At 35.7% G+C, this 18,815-nt stretch overlaps 1 protein-coding gene across 1 annotated transcript in view; it reads left to right on the top strand.

Moving 5' to 3' along the window:
* Positions 1–16,180, top strand: part of ZNHIT6 (zinc finger HIT-type containing 6) — a 55,148-nt gene extending 38,968 nt beyond the window's left edge. Inside the window, exons 9-10 of the mRNA XM_082669800.1 lie at positions 10,907–11,031; positions 15,414–16,180. Coding sequence (XP_082525926.1) covers positions 10,907–11,031; positions 15,414–15,448 — 160 coding nt within the window. The 3' untranslated portion in view covers positions 15,449–16,180. The remainder of the gene's footprint in view (positions 1–10,906; positions 11,032–15,413) is intronic.
* Positions 16,181–18,815: the final 2,635 nt, after the last annotated feature.

Consider the following 18,815-nt stretch of genomic DNA (forward strand, 5'->3'; position numbering starts at 1 on the left):
TTTGCAAATGGCCAGACAGTAAATATTTTTGGACTTGTGGGCCATACAGTTGTAGTTGTCAGTCCACCATTGTAGCACATAAACAACTATAGTCAATACATAAATGAATGGGCATGACTGTAAGACTTTATTTACAAAAACAGACAATGGGCAGGATTTGGCCTGCTGACCATAGTTTGCCAATTCCTGCAGGCTTCAATTCTCAATATGTAAAATGAAAGAGAGAGCGAGAGAGAGAGATTGTTAAAACTACCAAGTATAATTTAAAGTTTCTTCATGGATACATGTATATGTATGGCTGAGTCGCTTTGCTCTGCACCTGAAACTATTACAACATTGGTAATCGACTATATTCCAATATAAAATAAAAAGTTAAAAATAAATAAAAATAAAAGTCTTTGCAGTCCATTAAAAATAAATTAATTAATTAAAGTTTCTTCAGAAAAAGTAGCACCTGTTCAGAGAACAGGCTTTCTGATATGTAACCTTGACCTAAAATATCAATGGGTTAAGATTGATCAAGTCTTGAACCTGCTGTATAAAAAATAAATAAAATTCAAAAATTCCAAAAAAAAAAAAAGATGAAGTCTTTATTTTTCATTTATTTAGATAATATTCATTGGGCACCTTCCATGTGCCAGCACAGCACTAAGCACTAGGAACACATAGACACCTAAAAGACTAGCCCTCAAGATGCTCACAGTCAAGGAGGGGAGATAGGTGTGTGGTAATGTTACAATAGATATGTGTTTAATACATATGGCATAGCAGGTGACCAGTGGAAAACACGGACATCTTTGCATGTCAGTTTTTGATTGATGCACAGACCAGTTGCCTTTACTCTGCTTCCAAAAATTGGCATATAGAGCCAAGAGTTGAGACTTTAAACCCAAGCCAAATTAAAGCTTTATCTAAGCTTTGATTTCATGCACGTCACAGAAGATTATTACTCTTTTTGGGGGGACTACCCTATTGTACGTGCAGATTCTATTAGTTGTTTCCTGCTGTGCTGGTTGTAGTTAATCATTTTGGAACACTTTTTTCTTTTTTTATAAAAGGCAACCAGCAAAAGAATGAGCTATTTCTCTTGGATGATTTTATTTCCGTGCTGAGAGGATTTTTTTTAAATAAAAAACTGAGGTTACTTTACTTTCTTTGGATCTGTAACATGAAATATTTAAAAATCATTCACTCTGAAGTTAAGAGGTAAGACACTTTTTCCTACGCCCTTTTAGAGAAATTGGTTTCTCTAAAGGCCTCAAGTAAGACCCACCTGACGTCTTTTTGACTTTTGCTAACACCCACCCACCAGCAAGCAAAGACCCCCTTCTACCGTAAAGCAGAGTGACCTCCCAGTTCACATTACTTGCTCAGATTCTGACTTCCTAGAGTCTCAACTCTGCCTGCAAGATACCACCTCTCAGACTTTGTTGATTCTAAGAGTCTAGTCTCTTGCCTGCCTCACCTCGTAGTCCTGCCAGGTCCCTCCTTGCTCTTCACCTAGCCCATACCCCTACTGGCCAATTTTGCTACCTTACCATAAGCATCTCTTCAACTGATCATTTAACCAGTATTTCTTTTCTCAGAACATTGCTTCTCAGATTTCAGTGTCCATCATAATTATCTAGGACAGATGAAAATGTCGATTTTCAGCCCACCCTCAGAGTTTTTGGTTTAGTCACTTACCTAGTACCCAGAAACCTGCATTTGTTAAAGTCTCTGCCTCCTGAGGGACCCTGATATAAGTTATCCCTGGGACCACACTTTGAGAAACACTGCCGAGGATAATAAAATCCTTGAGGACATTTTTGAATCCCATACAAGTGTCTAGCATGTTTTCTATATAATAAATATTTGGTGGATGTTTATTCAGTTGAGTTGTTGAAGTTGTGTAAAGAAATATGTCATTTAATATTAGGATGAATTTTTGAAGTCAAATTTCTACATCCTTAAAGATACTAGTCTGTACCCTTTGCCTAATTGAACTGGAAGTAGAAAATTAAGTTTAATTTCAGGCTTACAGAGAATGATTGAAAAGTATATTTAAAGATACTCTAAATAGGAAATGTATAATATATATATTTAAAAGTTAGGATTTTTAAAAAAATATCCTGCCATTAGAACTGAAGACCTTGGAAGTTAAGATTGTTTTGATAATAATGGTACAGAATTAAATATATGTCAGAGAACATTAAAGGAATTCCAGAATTTCTAAGAACAGCATTAACTACTTTCAGATGCCTTGTCTTATGTAAATAGCCAGAGACCATTTCTGCCTTTTAGTTAGATCCCTTGAAAATAACTGTGATGAAGGAAGGGTTAGTGAATAACAGCAGTGTGCTCTCTAGATGAGATTACTTAAACTTCCTTTTGTTTTCCTTCTGGAATTTAATTCTAGCAATGAGTTCTGCAGAGATAAATGGGGGAAATCACTTAATCTAAGAGTCAGTTGTAAACAGCCTTGCATGTAGTAGAAGATGCCATCATCAGCACTCACCCATCACATTAAGAAATGCATTTCCAGTAAAGTTTTACTATAAATGTTTGTAATATATTTGTGTTTTGATCAGTTTTGTACTAATAATAATTATTCAATTCTGAAGAAATTTTAACATTTAAAGCCTTAAGGTCATAGGTAATAAAATTAAATTTTTAGCTTACATACACATTTTTATTACAGAGAAGTGTGATTGGGCTATAAGTAAAAGATTTTCAAGCATAAATGTATCAGTATTTAGGATAAAATTCTGTGGAGAATTGGAATGGAAATACAATCAAGGAGAAAAGGAAACTATATAAGATTTCTAACTATTTCTAACTATTAAGGAAGAACTTGTTCATGCAGTTTTTAAATTGATGATACTGGTACCATTCCCATTTTACTTAGATTCTAGTGAATTTTTATAAGAGTGATGTAACATTTTCATTCTAAACCATCAATATTTACACTACACCATAAATTACGTTCTTTATATCTATTTTAACTTGTGAGTAAAGAAATTAAATGAAATTTCAGATGTCTGTTTTAAAATCTACAAAAGTGTCATTGTTTTCTGAAATTATTTTAGGTTACGTATAAGCAGGAAAGTGTGAAGAACCTGAATAAGTTTTGCCAAATACACGCACAAAAAAATGTTTGCTGCAAGGGTGATTTAAAATCGGGGTTAAATCTAGAGGCTGATGAATGTCTTTATGGAACATAATAAGTATTAATGACACTCTTTTTTTTAATATATATATATTTAATATATTTATTTGTTTTTGGCTGTGTTGGGTCTTCGTTGCTGTGCACGGGCTTTCTTCGTTGTGGTGTGCAGGCTCCTCGCTGCGGTGGCTTCTCTTGTCAAGGAGCACAGGCTCTAGGCACATGGGCTTCAGTAGTTGCAGCATGCAGGCTCAGTAGTTGTGTCTCATGGGCTCTAGAGCTCAGGCTCTGTAGTTGTGGCACGCGGGTTTAGTTGCTCCACGGCACGTGGGACCTTCCCGGACCAGGGCTCGAACCCGTGTCCCCTGCCTTGGCAAGCGGATTCTTAACCACTGTGCCACCAGGGAAGTCCTAATGACACCCTCTTACTGAGTGTCTCCTACTGTATTTTAGGTACTTTGTTAAGCATTTTATATACACTATAATTATGTTACACTGTACATACATTATACATTATGAATATGTTTAGTTGCACGGAGAGCCCTGACTGCAGCTTTGTAACCACTAACTGGTGAAACCTAGATCCAGACCTAGGCCCACCTGTCTCCAAAGCCTTTGCAATATAGCACATGCCTCTCAGCGCCATAAATGACCACAGTGCACGTTCTTAGATTATGTGGAACCCAGCCCCAGTTCTTTGTTATCCCTCTTTGGGGTTACTGATTGTTTTCCAAAGTGAGAATCAAGATCAGGTAGAGTACATGCTCAAAATGGTCTTAACCTTTGGCCACATTTTGGACATAGACTCTAGAACAGCAGAAGCAAGGGATCATTTAAGGACTAGAAAATGTTAGAATCAACCTGAAGAATGTCCACACACATAAAGAAAATACATAGCACAGGGTGCTAAATACTTTTATCATCTCAGAGATGACACGTCCAGTGATGGAATGGGTTTCATATGTGGCATTCTGCTTGAGGCAGTTTTATGATAAGACTTGTAAACTTAGCTCTAGGGAAGTTTACTCTTAGGTAGCTCTAGGGAAGCTGAAGCTCTACTAGTTGGCAGAGCTGGGTGAGTGAAGTTTCAGCTACTGTGAACTTGAGAAATTTAATTTGAGAGGCTGTACTGAAAAGTAGATCCAAAGTGATATGATGGTCAAATTCTTAACAGATTATAAAGACTACAATTTCCATAGTAATGATCTCATTTCAAATATGTACTATTTTGATCATTGATTAAGGGAATTATGTAAAATATAAAATGAGAGTTTTCTCTAAAAACTTGGAAAATAAATTTTAACCCTCAACTTAATCCACTAAATTTATCCATTCTAGTTATGTTACATAATAATTTATATCTAACTTTATATACTCTTCAGAGAGAGTAATGACATAATTAGTTGAAATTTCTAGGTGATTCAGATACTTCATTTTAGCCAAAGTGCTTAACCTTTTCAAGCAGACCTCTCACTGAAATTTATACGTACCAAAACTGTATGAATTCTATGTGTATTCCCTTATCCTCTACCTTGTATAGGTACTTTCTTCCTAGAAATCCTTCATCTTTTCATCTCTAGTGAATACCTAATAGTTCACCATTGTATTCCCAGTTCCTAGAACAGCATCTGGTACATGGTAGACCTCCCTCAGTAAATATGTGTTGAGCGAGGAATAAGCAAACAAGCAAAGAGTTGAGTGAAGAACTCAAAAGATTGGCTTTACAGTTCTAACTCTGCATCTCCTTGAGCAACCCTGAGTAAGATACTCCTCAGGGCTTCAGTGCCCTCACCTGGAAGACAAAAAAAAGTAGATTAAGTTCTTTGTAACTCTAAAATAATATAATTCTATGGTGTAGTTAATTCATGAACTATTTAACTAACATTTAAGCAAAAGTTTTTCTGAGGAACGTGATCATATTTTCCAAAGTGATATACTTCCTAATAAAGATTGAAAATGTAAGAGTCTGTACTGATCAGACTCCTGCATTTAGTCTAGCACCAGAGGAAGCATATGTTTTGTTAATGAGAGTAAGGCTAATTAAAATTTCCTATGTTAATTAGGAGAAAATCCATGGAGGAGGAGGGATTTTAAGAACCAATTAAGGAGGAGGAGAGCTAGAGTTAGCAAATGAAGTGCCTAGATATTATAGGCACTATAATATTTGAAAGAACATTTGGAGGTGAATAAGGGACAAGAAAGAAAGTTTATTGAGTATCTACTTAGCTTTAGATTTCTATCCTGACACTTATCCCAATGAAATGTGATAGTTTGTTTGTTGACTGGCACTCCCAATAAAATGTGGGGTTTATTTCTATGAACTTCCATTACCTAGCAGACTATCTGTAATGGTAGACACTAAATAAATATTTGAGGAATTGATTGATTAATGCAGCTAGGCATTGTTCACATTTTCACATGCATTAATTCTAATGAAGTACATACTATATCTCTACTTTACAAGATAGGAATCTTAGGCTCTGAGAAATTGACTTAGCCCGAAGAAACCAAGCTACAGTTACAAAGCCTGGATTTGGACTCAGGTCTTTTTGGCTTCAAAGTTCATGCTTTTTCTACTAACTAGCCCATCATATAGATCATGAAGATAATCCCTGATAAGTATGTTATTTCCCTGCTAAAGGTGCTAAATTACCTTTGAAGTATAAAGTCTTATTACTAATATCAGTTTGGCAAGTTACACTTTAGAAACATTTTCACCTGTTACATTTAATCTTTACAAGCTAGCTGATGAGTAGATAACCTTTCCATCATTATACTGATGAGGAAAACTGAGTACCCTTGAGGAGTCACAGCTTCTAAGGACCTGTGATAAGATTGGAACCCAAGCCTTCTGGATTTAAAAGTAATTGAGCTTACTAGTGAAGATAAGGAAAGCCTGAACAAATAGCACCTAGAACAAAAGCCTTGTAAGGCCCTCTTTAAAGCATGTTTTAAAATGTGTAATTAGTCACTTTATTTCACCACATCCCATACCTTTTGTCATCAATAGACGGGATGGTCTGCCAGCGCATTTCTGACCGTAGAGCTTTCTGAATGGAGGCATGTGTCTGTGCTACCCCCCTCATGACTGGTGCCCCACGTCAAGTATATGGAGCCCTCGTTTACACATTTACATAAATTACGTAAAAGTCCCAAAACAAAGTGCAGCAAACCACTAATTCAGTTACTGTTATCTTTTTAATATGAAAACTAGAGAAATTAGGTAAGAAAAAATTTAACTTTGACACAATCTACTTCTAATGTGACGTGGACAGTCTGAGTTGCAAAAACTGTCACACAGGAGTATTTGGAGAAATTTTAAATAATACCTTTTACTTGTAAACAGAAGAGTTAAAAAACTCTCTGACCCCTGTACTTAGTTTGGTTTTATATGTTTTAGTTTGAATGTATGTATCTTTTTTCTCCTATTCTGGGTCTTCATTAACAATCTGGTTTCTTTCTTCCTTTTCATTTGGATTTTAAAAGCTAGTTTGTTCACTTAATCTGTTCTCTTTCTGCTCTATTAAAATAAGTTTAGTACTTTTAAATTACTTATTTTAAAGGAATTTGATAAGTATGAATCTAAAACATGTAGTTTATAATACATTCAGGAACCTTACTGAATTCAGTTAATACCAAGATGAGCCATACTTTATAAATGTTTAGCTATCGGATAACAGTAAACTGATTTATATTAAGGTTAAGTTTTTTAAACAGCAAGAGATTCAACTGTGTACGTTTGGAATCAGTTAGTTGCACTTTTAACCTAGAAACCTAAGTTAAGAAATAAATACAAATGACTATTAGGAATATTGGTTAAGTGCTGCCTTTGGCAGACAAATATCAAAACTTGTACAATTTTAGAGCTGGAGGGATCTTGATGATCACCTCATCAGATGCCCTTATTTTATAGTGGAAAAAATTCTGTGGCCTACGGATTGCTATTAGATTGTTAAATTTGGAGAAAATTCAAATTTAGTTTAAGTATTTTATTAGGGGATAGAAGGGGAGATGATCTAAGGGGTGCCAGTGATCAGGTGGGAAATAGAATGGTTTGTGACTCCTTTTTTTTTTATTATTCTCTGTCTCCTTTTGAGTTATGGGAAGTTAAAAAATAAATCCTAATTTGCTAATGAAGTGCAGAGAAAGAAGTTCAAGAACTTGGCCAGTTTCTTTGAAAGTTAGTAACAGAGCCAAGATTAAAAGCATACCCTTGAGTATCAAGACAACTTTTATTTGTATGATGTCAAACACTGTAAACACCTGTTTAGCCTACTGAGCTATGCTGCCCTTACAATGCCCCTGTGAAGCTGCCTGGAGCAGGGTCAGCTAGTGAGCCTGTGAGAGTAAACCAAGTGAAATAACAAGAGGAAATGTCTGAGAGGGTCCCTAAGGGTAAAATAAAAGACAAATGTTGGTATCTTAATTCTTTCAAACCCAAGTAGTTTGTCTTGTGGTAGCAGAGCCCTTTTACTAATGGGAACACCAGAGTTCCTCAAAATTTCAAAAATAGATGAAGCTGCCCCTTAGGATTCAGTGACTTAATGACTTGCAGAGGAGCTAACACCTAAATGTTTTGGGCAATGCCAAGCTGGACTCTACACGTTGCCTCAAGATAATGGAAACAAGGAGGATTCAACGTAGTTGTAGCCTCTTGGAAGTAAATGTAATATAAACTAATATAAAATAATAAAAAAATGAAAGTTATACGGAAAGTTGTAAGGCTACGTTTAAAATGCAAAATGCATAAAAAGGCAAATAAGTGTTTCAGTGCTTACATAAGAAGTGCCATTCTTTGTTACTGAAGAAGTTCAGTGACTTTGTCCTGAACTAAAGTTTCTGTAAGAATGCGTTGTTATTTTAGGTAAATACAACTGTAAAACTGTGTTCATGGCTTAAGTAAATGAGCTAACAGTTTCTGTGTTTTATCATTTAGCTCTCATAATAACTCTCTGAAATGATACTGCTGTTATCTCCACTTTCAAGCATGGAAACTAGGAACTAGAGAAGTTAAGTAACTTGTCCAGAATCGCAGACCAGTAAGTGATGGAGGCAGGACTTTAACTCGGTGTTAGACTCCAAACCCAAGCAACCACTAAAAGTTACTGCTTCCTTTAACTAAACCCTATGTCCACACAATGTTACCCCATCTGTGTTTAATAGCCTTTCTTTATAAAACAGTTTACATAATTTACTTCTTAATTACTGGCAAATATTAATGGTAGCCTAAGAGTAACCACTCCTAGTAGAAAAAGAAATTCAGAATTTCATATAAAAATTATCTAGTGAAGTCTGACCTGTTTTAAGTGACAGACTGGAAAGCTGAGGCCTTGAAGCTTATTGACACTCAATAGCAATATTGCTGTGATTGGAAGTTTACAACATCTTCGGGTAAACACTAAATAAAATTCAGTGGTTCCCATTAAAACCACACAACATACCAGATTTTCACTGCATTTGAGTGAAATATTTTAAAATAATTCATTATAAATTCTTACATAAATCTTTACATTCTAAATACTTTGTACAGAGCCTGCATGGCACATAAAATAGGGACCAATTTTATTAATAAAACAAGTGTAATTAATTATAGTTTTAAGATTGAAATAATGTATAACTTATTACATGGTAATTTTTAAGAATCTCTGAATGTTCCTCTGCTGGGATCTTATTTTGTATTATATCAGCATTAATATTAGGTTCTGATTACCATGTGGCTTTTGAAGAATTCTTTTTTTTTTTTTAATTGTTTCAGCTTTGGAAGTCTAGAGAAGCTTAACGAAGATTTAATATTTTAAAAAGAAATAAAATGCCTAAAACATTAGGTATATACTGAAAATTATTTACAAAAAAAATGAAATAAGTGTTGATAGAAAACATTCCCTGATTTGGGAAATGTCTCTTAATAGAAGCCTTATGATTCAGTTAAAATGCACAGAAGATAAGTTGCTACAAGTGTTTGTAGGATACCACTTGAAAAGTTCCTATTTGAAAATTCAAGTCTTGCTTTCTCTTAAGAAAAATTTAGTTATATCCACTTTATATTTTACTTTATAAGTTAATTTTATACTTTTATATCTAATTCAGCCTCTCTTTTTTGTATAATCACTGCTAACTTTTTAAAAAACACTGCTTCTTTCAAAGGGAAATAATGTGTAAAAAATGTGATGCATTTAATCCTTGAATGCTGGAAGAACACTTTTAAAGTATTGTAAGCACATCTGTATTATATTACACAGGGAAAAGAATGTATGCACTCTGTGGCCTATGGGCACGAGGGTGGCTGGTTTAGGAAAACTGAATATTTTGCATTTCAAGTTTCTTTTCCACATAAAAAATATTCTATGATTCTAAAATGAAGAATTTAATTCCAGGAGTGGGGCATGTGGTCAGGCAAACAGGAGTAAAGTTTTGGTTTTACAAGTCCTCTCACTTGTCACCCACTTCTTAAAAAGAAATCAGTTTTTATAATGGGCTCGGCTTTGCACTTTGTTAAGCACTTCTGCTTTCCCTTATTGGAAAAATATTGCACAGGACAGACTTAGAACACAGAGAAATCACTATACCAAGAGTTCTTAGTAAGTGTGCTGCATGTCTGAGTCAGCTGCAAGGTATGGTGCAAATAATTTGTCACTAATTAAGAAATATCAAAGTTTGTATGATTTACTCTTAAAATTACAGCAGATTCAAATGTATCCCGATGGTAACCTCACTCTTGATCACTGACTGGTATTCCAGTGTACTTTCTTGAGTGGAAGGGGAAGGGATGGAGTTCCAGCTGTCAGGCCTGGTATCCCTTGGGATGTATGTTTTGTATGTGAATATCACCTGTCATTGGTGGAGATGGAGAAAAAAAGTTGGAGAACTTCTGCACTACTCTGGTGAAGGTGTTCTCTACTTTCTCCTCTTTGTCGTGACATGATAGTCACTTGCCAACACATTCCCTTATGCAGCTCCTAGTGAGCTAGCTGAAATTCCACCCCTTTATTCCTACCTCAGAAAACAAGCAAGGGAGAATGCTAGGGGCATGCAACTTTAATCAACTAAAAAAAAAAAAATTTTTTTTTTTTAAGTAATGACTTGAGAATTTCATACTTTAAGGAGTATTACCATCTAATTACCTGTGACACATTTACTGGTTATGTCATGATACCATGACAAATGAACTCCATATTTCTTAAATTTTGTGCTTTTACCTCATTCATAAATTCAAACCTGTTTTTTTTAATTTCAAAATAAAGGAAAGCAAAATTTAATTATATGGTAATATATATTTCCAGAAAGTATTTATAATTTAGAATTAAGTTTTTACAAAAGTATTTTGTAGCCATTTTAGCACCATATATTACTAGGAACTATCATGGGATAGTTGTTTGGTTTTCTTTTAAGACTCAAACTAAATGTATTTGAGGAATTTGAATTTTTAGCTAGTCAATATTTTATCCAAGAAAAATTCATGACACATCAAATATAGATATTTTATAAAAGTTAGCCTTTATCCCTTATTGATATGAAAATGAATGACTTGTTCTAGAGCTTTCCTAATGTCAAATTATTTCATATACTTTTGATTTAGCTTTAGGACCTCTATAATAATAGCTCTTTTACCTGATTATTTTGGTAAAGTTACTATATTATAAGGAAATAACTGTTGGATTAATGTCATCATCATTTAAATTTTTTAATGTAAGGGACTCATATTTTATTTACAAGTAATTTCAAATAAAATGGTATTTTTTGGTTTTGCTTTTTTACTATAAGATATTATGAAATGGATCCTGACAAAAGTCTCCTTGACAATTTGAGGAACAAAGTGATCATTGAGTACCCAACATTACATGTGGTATTAAAAGAATACAGTAATGACATGGAAGTTCTTCACCAAGGTAAGTGTAAATTTGTTCCTGTAATGCTTAAATAACTCTAGTGAACTGAAGCAATTACATTATTGTCTTTATATATTTTCCCACTGTACTTACACACCTAACTGAATTTACTCTGTAACTACAGATAATACTGTAAAGAACCATATGATTGAGCTGTTGCTTCTATTCTGTTTCAGAGCATGTAAGCCTTTATCAACTTAAAATGAATGAATCGGTTTGAATGTCTGGCTGTAAAAGGATATACTTCGCCTTTAGGGAGTTTTGTGTGTTTTTGTCTTTTTTTAAGGTAATAGTCTTCAAGTAACAGTCTGCCTATGATCAGATAAATTTACGCCCTAATTAAAACTCTTTAGAGATTCCTAAAATGAGAGATTACAAACATTTTTAGTGTTCTGCCTTATAGAAAAGGGAAATGTTTCAAGGGACATTGTGTTTAAAGTTTGGACTGCATTTAGAATAAGCTGGTGCCATTGCCTTGACCCTTTATCTCCTTTTCTTTTAAACCGACTGGTTTTACTTTCTCTGATTTTGTTTCCTTGGCTATATTCCTTGGCATTTTAGTGATTCCTTAAAAGTAGATACTTTCCCCTCTTTGGTGAGTAGTGGAATTGGGAGAATTTATTAAAACCAGAAACGGTATATGTAAAATGTTAGTGTATAAAGTGACTTACCCATATCTGCATTTACTGATTAAGTTAATTATGTTTCAGTATGTAAATTCTAGAGGATGAATAAAATTTTAAAATTACTTCTAAAAAGAGAGAGAGCTACTTACTTAATTCAAAACCATTAGATAGCACTTTCAGCTAAGAGTTATAGGTACAGGACAAGTTTCATTGTAACAAACACCAGAGGGCCATAGAATCCTTGGATTGGATTGAACTCTATTTTTTAAAATATCTTTTGAAATATGTGGTTCAGGTTTTATTGTTATACCATCATTATGGACTGTAATAGGCAGTGACCTTTATTGTAAGGTCTTCTCTGTATGTGTGTATGATAGCTTTTTTTCTTTGTGAAAGTTAATAGGAGAATTACTTTTTTTCCCTAAGTGGCCAAAATTTTGTCAGTGCCACAATGTGAAACCAGATTTTTAATTGGCACACACAAAGTTTCTAATAATCAATTATATGTCTCTAAATCTTCAGGTTAATTCTTTTTTTTTTTTTTTTAAACATTTAGAATCAATTGATTTTTTTTTGGCTGTGTTGGGTCTTCATTGCTGCGCACGGGCTTTCTCTAGTTGCGGTGAGCGGGGGCTACTCTTCATTGCGGTACGCGGGCTTCTCGTTGTGGCTTCTCTTGTTGCGGAGCACAGGCTCTAGGTGCACAGGCTTCAGTGGTTGTGGCACGTGGGCTCAGTAGTTGTGGCTTGCGGGCGCTAGAGCTCAGGCTCAGTAGTTGTGGAGCACGGGCTTAGTTGCTCCGCGGCATGTGGGATCTTCCCGGGCCAGGGCTCAAACCTGTGTCCCTTGCATTGGCAGACAGATTCTTAACCACTGTGCCACCAGGGAAGCCTAGGTTAATTCTTGACTTTATATTTTTTAAAATTTGAGAACATCCATTTTTATTTTCTCAAATTAAGTTAGAAATTTCAGTTCTAAATGACCAATTTCACTTTTTTTTAAAGCTGTGTAAAACCTTACTTTTTCCTTAATATAATTCACATAGCTCTCTCTCTCTCAATGTTGGTTTCAGGGAAAGTTGTTTAGTAATGTGGGTTACTAGCCAGAGCAAACATTGTCTGTGTAAATAACCACAGCACACACAGTTCCTCTTTCACCTTGTTTAGGAATGCACATTGAAGTAAGGCTTCCTGTCATGAAGCAAAAAGAAAAGGCTACTTTTGTAGTGTACTTGGAACCTTATGAAGTAAAATTTGCTATTTTTTGGTGGGTATACGATGTTTGGCTTATTTACAGGAAGCTCAAGTGACTCGTGCTTTCAGTATAGAAGATCATTTAGGGCTGCTGAAGCAAAGAACCAAAGAGGATCTAGCAGGATTTTAAGGACCATATCAGTGTTGTCACATAAATACACACACTTTAAAAATAATGCCAGGCCTTCCTGTAGATGCTTTTCTTTGTGTAAGCACTTCAAGTTGTCTGTTTCTTTGTACATTCCCACAGCGTTGGATGTTCTGCAGGGTGGTCCCTTAATGCAGGGGGAGGGTTATATAAGAACAGGGCATTTTCTTTGGAAAGCCTTGAAATTCTTTCTCTCTCCAGAGGCAAAAATGTTGGATTTTGATCTTGAGTTCGTAGCAAAGGTGTCTCTCTTCTAGTTTGGGAAAAATGTGTTTCTGGACTGGGATTCACTTGTTTTTCACACTTGATGATTATTATAATGTTTGTTATAAGTCTAGATTGCCATAGTTTATTTTTTCAAAAGTCTGCCTTTTCTGATGGGCAATAGACAAGTTTTGTTTGCTTGCTTTTTGCTTTTTACAGAATGAAAAGGGTTGACTGGAAAAGGTTAAGCAGTTAAGGTAGCCCACTAGGTGTAGAGTGTAGAGAGCTGCTCACCCACCTTGTATCAGTCCAGTGGGAGGTGCTCAGAATGGTGTTACTTGTCTCACAGGTCCTTGTTTGCCAAAGTTAGCTAGTAGATTTAAATGACACAATAAAAGCATCCTACATTTCAGTCTAAGGAAAAAAGAATGGAGTTCCATCAAAAGAAGAAAACTGGGCAACTTCAGTAAGCCACGAAAGGAAAAGGTGTTTCCCAAACTGCAGTGCCAAACAGCACAAAGCCCATTAACTTAAAAATACCAGCAAAATATTTGTCTCCGTTATTCTAATATAACTCAAAATTAGAAAATATCTGTCTTTTGAGGAGTCCAACCCAAAAATGATTACTTGAATTAGTGAAAATAGTAGCATAGCAGTTACTTACATATCAGTCTCTTCTTTTTTAACTTTTTTTGATTTTGGCCACTCCATGCAGCTTGTGGGATTTTAGTTCCCTGACCAGGGATCGAACCCGGGCCCTTGGCAGTGAGAGCATGGAGTCCTAACCACTGGACTGCCAGGGAATTCCCACTTCAATCTCTTCTTGGGCCAATAAATCCTTTCATCCATTCTTCCTCTCTCCTCCCTCACTCCTGCTTACCCCCTCTTTTTCTTCCTTTCTCTTTCTGTGTGTGTGTGTGTGTGTGTGTGTGTGTGTGTGTGTGTGTGTGGCAGTGGGATGGGGATGGAGTTTAGGCACAAGAACGCACATGTAAATGCCACAGTGCAATAGGTTCTATCATGGTTTCAGTGCAGAGAAAGCCAGAGGAGAAAACAACTAACTTGTAATATCGTGGAGATACTTGAAGGACTCTGCTAGAGTTTATGAAATTCCACAAGGATCAGGACCATATCTTGGATAGAACCTATTTCAGTACCTTCCTCATAAAAAGGACTCAATGGACACCAGTTTGGTTGCTGGTACAATTGTACATCTAGGTACCATCGGCATACCCCAAGGAACTTGGCAACTGGAATATGAGGCAAGATCCAAGTTTATGGTTCTGGCATCAGCTCTTATTAGCTGGGTCCTTGGCATTCACTCTGCTTCTCTGAGCTCTATTTTCTTTATCTACACAATGGAGATAAAGGGCTATAAGCCTCAAGCAAAATGATCTCTATTTTAACCTTAACAATTTTCAAAGTGTTTATGTGTTATTTCCTTTTAGCTTCACTATACAGTGAAGTAAGTGGTGCGGTTACTCTGCTTCTCATTTTCCAAATTGAAAAAAGAAACCTAAAATTTGGTGTAACTTACAGTTATATTGATTCAGCATACATGCTACCCTGGCGGGGATAGATATAGGAAAGAAAGGTCCAGTGTCTATCCTCAAGGAACTCTCAGTTTAGTTAGTGAATCATAGTCTTGCTGTAGTCAAGGCAGCTCCTTTAAAGGAGTTCCATTTCTGCTCTGAGTCTTCTTTCCTGTGAAAAGAAGGAGATGGAGATTAGCTAGTCTTCTGTCAGCCCACATTCACTCAACATATACTGACCCTCAATTTTAAGTTTAAAAAAAATCATGGAAAAAATTTATTCCAACCACACTTGGCCAGCCTCTGTGATAATAGTGGTCTATTCAGTGGCAAAAGTATTGGATCCTACCCACACTGAGAAGTGACCATTCCCAAGTCTTCCACAGAGTCAGGAAGGATGTTACCTCACAAAATATAATTGCCACTTTCAGACATCATTTCTCTATTTATTGTGGCCAGAATTGTATATCCCAGCTGCCTGGGACATGACATGGTTTGTCTGTCACCATGAGCGGTGCTGTTGGTATGCATCAGAAGGGAGGAGAGAAGAGGGGAAAACAGAACAGGCTAAACAGAAACAGCATAAACACTTGACTGTATGTTTACTTATTTTTTTCAGTGAAAGGTGAATCTACTAAGAACATTGGCAATTAAAATTGAGCACTTCTTTTGGAGGAAGAACATGAAAATTCCCAGACAATTGCAGAGGACCTTGTTGGAAGATTTGGGGGTATTGTCGCTTAGTGGATGGAATTTTTTGTTTCTCTGAAAAGTAATTAAACAGTCTTGAAAAAAAAAATTTAATGTATTTTCTAGCCTCTTGAATTGACTCGTAAGGCACAGGCTTTAATATGCTTCATTCTGTAGGCCGAAATTTTTTTTATTTGTTAGTTTGATGCAACACCAAACCCAAGGATCACCTGTGTCAGCCACAAAGTTGGCGTTCTCTTTAGTGGAACCTCACTAAACAGAAAGGCCATGTGGCAGACCATCTAGCCACAGGAGGACTGGTCCATCATTTGCCTATTCTTGTCTTTGGGATTATATGTAACTTAACCTCTTGAGACAGCTGGATGAGTCTTTTATACTCGGGTAGCACCCAGTATGATGTCCTTTGTAAAACGTTGTCTAAATACTATGAACTGCTATTTCTTATATTCATTTCAGAAAATCAGTGGCTCCACACTGTTTGAACCATCAGTGCTCATGAATTTGGCTTTACTTGTTCACACAGTGAGCTGTGTCTTACTATGAATTCTGTGCCTTTCATCCCATTCCCACTCTACTCTTGTCATTACCACACAGGGTGTTGTGATGAGCAGTTTTATGCTGTGTTTTGAAACATCTAGCAATAACTAAAGAAAAAACACTTGGAACTCATCAAAGTGTTACTGGAATGTATGTGTGTATTTATGTATATACATGACTTAATTTATACCTTATGACAGCTCTTTATACATTATGATCTCACATATTAAAATTAAAGTTTCCTAGTTTTATTGGAATTTATACAGTTATGAAATTGCAATATGACTATAAAAGATTATTACATCTGTATTGCATCTGTGCACTTAATGGTTAAAAAAACAATGACAAAATTGGCCATTAGTGAAATTCGTTTTTAGTTTACAATTAGAATAAGTTTTAGACCAAAAGGAAACCAGAGGTATTAAAGAGAATTGGAAAGATTAGAAATATGAAAAGATAATGAGAACATGAGCATAAGAGAAACTTTTAGAACACAGATATATGTAACTTGGTGTACATATATATGAGAAGAGCCTCTAAAGACAATAGTGGCACAAAGACCCTTGGTATAAAAGTGATAGTGGAAATGCGATTCATAGACAGTAAGGCATTGCCATTTGAGAAATATATATACTTCCTAAAGCAGCTTCAGGAATCTTCTCCTCATATAGCAAAAACTTTGTGTAGAATTATGTTTTGCACAGTATTACTGGAGAGACGATGAAATGGGAATTCAAAATTTAACAGTGAAGTTTGTCTTCTTGAGACAGGCAAGAAAGAGAATGAATTGAATCAAATGTGTCATAGAATTGTTATTGGGAAAAGTGGGATAAAGAACACAAAAAGAACATGTGATCTGAATATCAGGGTGGAGAGGAATTTCCTGACAGTGAAATCTGTTATGATGTAGTCTCATTTCCAAGAAAAGTGTTGAGTTCCATCCCGTTTAGAATTTAAATTGAAAACTGGACAAAAATCAAAGGATTTATCCTGTACTTTCCCTCCCCCCACCCAGGTGGAAAAAGAAAGGGAAAAACCCCTACATGATCTAATGCATCTTTACCATCCCTATTGTCTAGAATTCTATTAGACTTTAAATTATTATAGTCTATTCCTTAGGAAAGAATTTAACTAGCAGAGTTCCCTTGACATAACTATCAACTCATTTGATTAATATGCACATTTATTCCCACAGGATTTACAATAAACATGTGTTTTAGTGAATAACCATGTCAACTGCTTGGAGGGGGTGAATTGGAATAATTCACTGAGAGCCCTAGAAGTTTGTAGTATTACAACCCAATTTCTTTTTTAGAGGCCTTCACCATTTTGGATTCCTGACAAATTCTGATGCATAAACAAACTCCCTGACCCATGTTAAGTTCAACATCCTGCATTTTGTTCACGAACCACATTTTAAAAGGAGAAAAGTTCCACCTGGCCTTCTTTATCTTTTAAACAATGATTTCAAAGGGAAGGTAGGCCTTTCGTAATTGCTAATTATTACATATGGGATTAATAACCATAAATTTACAGTAAACAAAACTTGCACCTGTTCATATTATAAATATGAATTAAAGAGAGTTACTAGACTATTTAAGATTCCTAAGTGTAGTTGAGCCAATTTGTTTCTCTGTAGCAAGTGATGGGATTCAGATTTCACAATGTATAGTAAAATGTTAAACACATAACTATGAGGCCAACAATTTCCTTTATACATTTTGTTTAATTTGGTTGGCATATACAGTGTGTTGTACCTGATTTCATATCAGTCATTAAATATTAAGTAAAGATGCCTACTCTGCTTTTATTTAATCGTAAATTACTGTATTAAAGTGTGTTGTTTATTTTCAGGTAGATATTGTATACTTTTGATTATTAGCCAATCATCTTTCAATTGCAAGTGTCAGAAACTCAACTCAAACTAGTGTCAGCATGAAGGGTAGTTTACTGGCTCCTACACTGGGAAATTGAGGCATGGCTGGATCCAAAGAACCAAAGAAGCCATCTTTCCAGCCCCCACACTTGACCCTGGTTTTTTTTTCCTGGATTGGTTTTCTCTTCCAGGCAAACTTTCTGTTTGGGGATGCCCTCTTGGAGGTGGGAAGCAGTGAGGTGAGGATGGTAGGTGACAGCTGTTGACAGTTTCAGCTTACATCATCATAACCAAAGCTTGGCAGCAAGTTAGGTAAAATTTGGAGTAAGAACTTTTATTTTGCCCAGATTGGATCACATTCCATTCCTGAGCTGATGTGGAGTTCCCCCAGAGGAAGGGAAAATTATCAGAAAAGGGGAAGGTGTAGGGAGCAGGTGACGAAAGGTTGTTCCTGAGAATACAAAAGTAACAAACAGATGTACACTGCACACTTACTTGAATTTGAGTAGCAAGAGGTTTCTGATTTGAAATAGCATAAGGAGTAAAATTCAAAATTAACCTGCAAACCTTCATTGGCTTTAACTAGAGATTTCAGTTCCTATTTGATGCCACTGCTGCTTTGAGTTGCCATTACGGGCTTTTATTTTTTTTTAATGCTTCCCATTTGTGTTAGACATTATGTTGCTACTGGTTTGATCAGATGCACAGAGCACCAATCTGTTTCCATCATGGATTTGGAAATTTCCAGTTTCATGAACATTTGAGAAATACTGATTTTGAAATTAGAGTTGTACTGGAGGACAATGCTTCAAAAAATGAAGACCAGGGCTTCCCTGGTGGCGTAGTGGTTGAGAGTCTGCCTGCCGATGCAGGGGACACGAGTTCGTGCCCCAGTCC

Source organism: Grampus griseus (assembly GCF_964374135.1).
Source record: "Grampus griseus genome assembly, chromosome: 1".
NCBI lineage: Eukaryota > Metazoa > Chordata > Mammalia > Artiodactyla > Delphinidae > Grampus > Grampus griseus.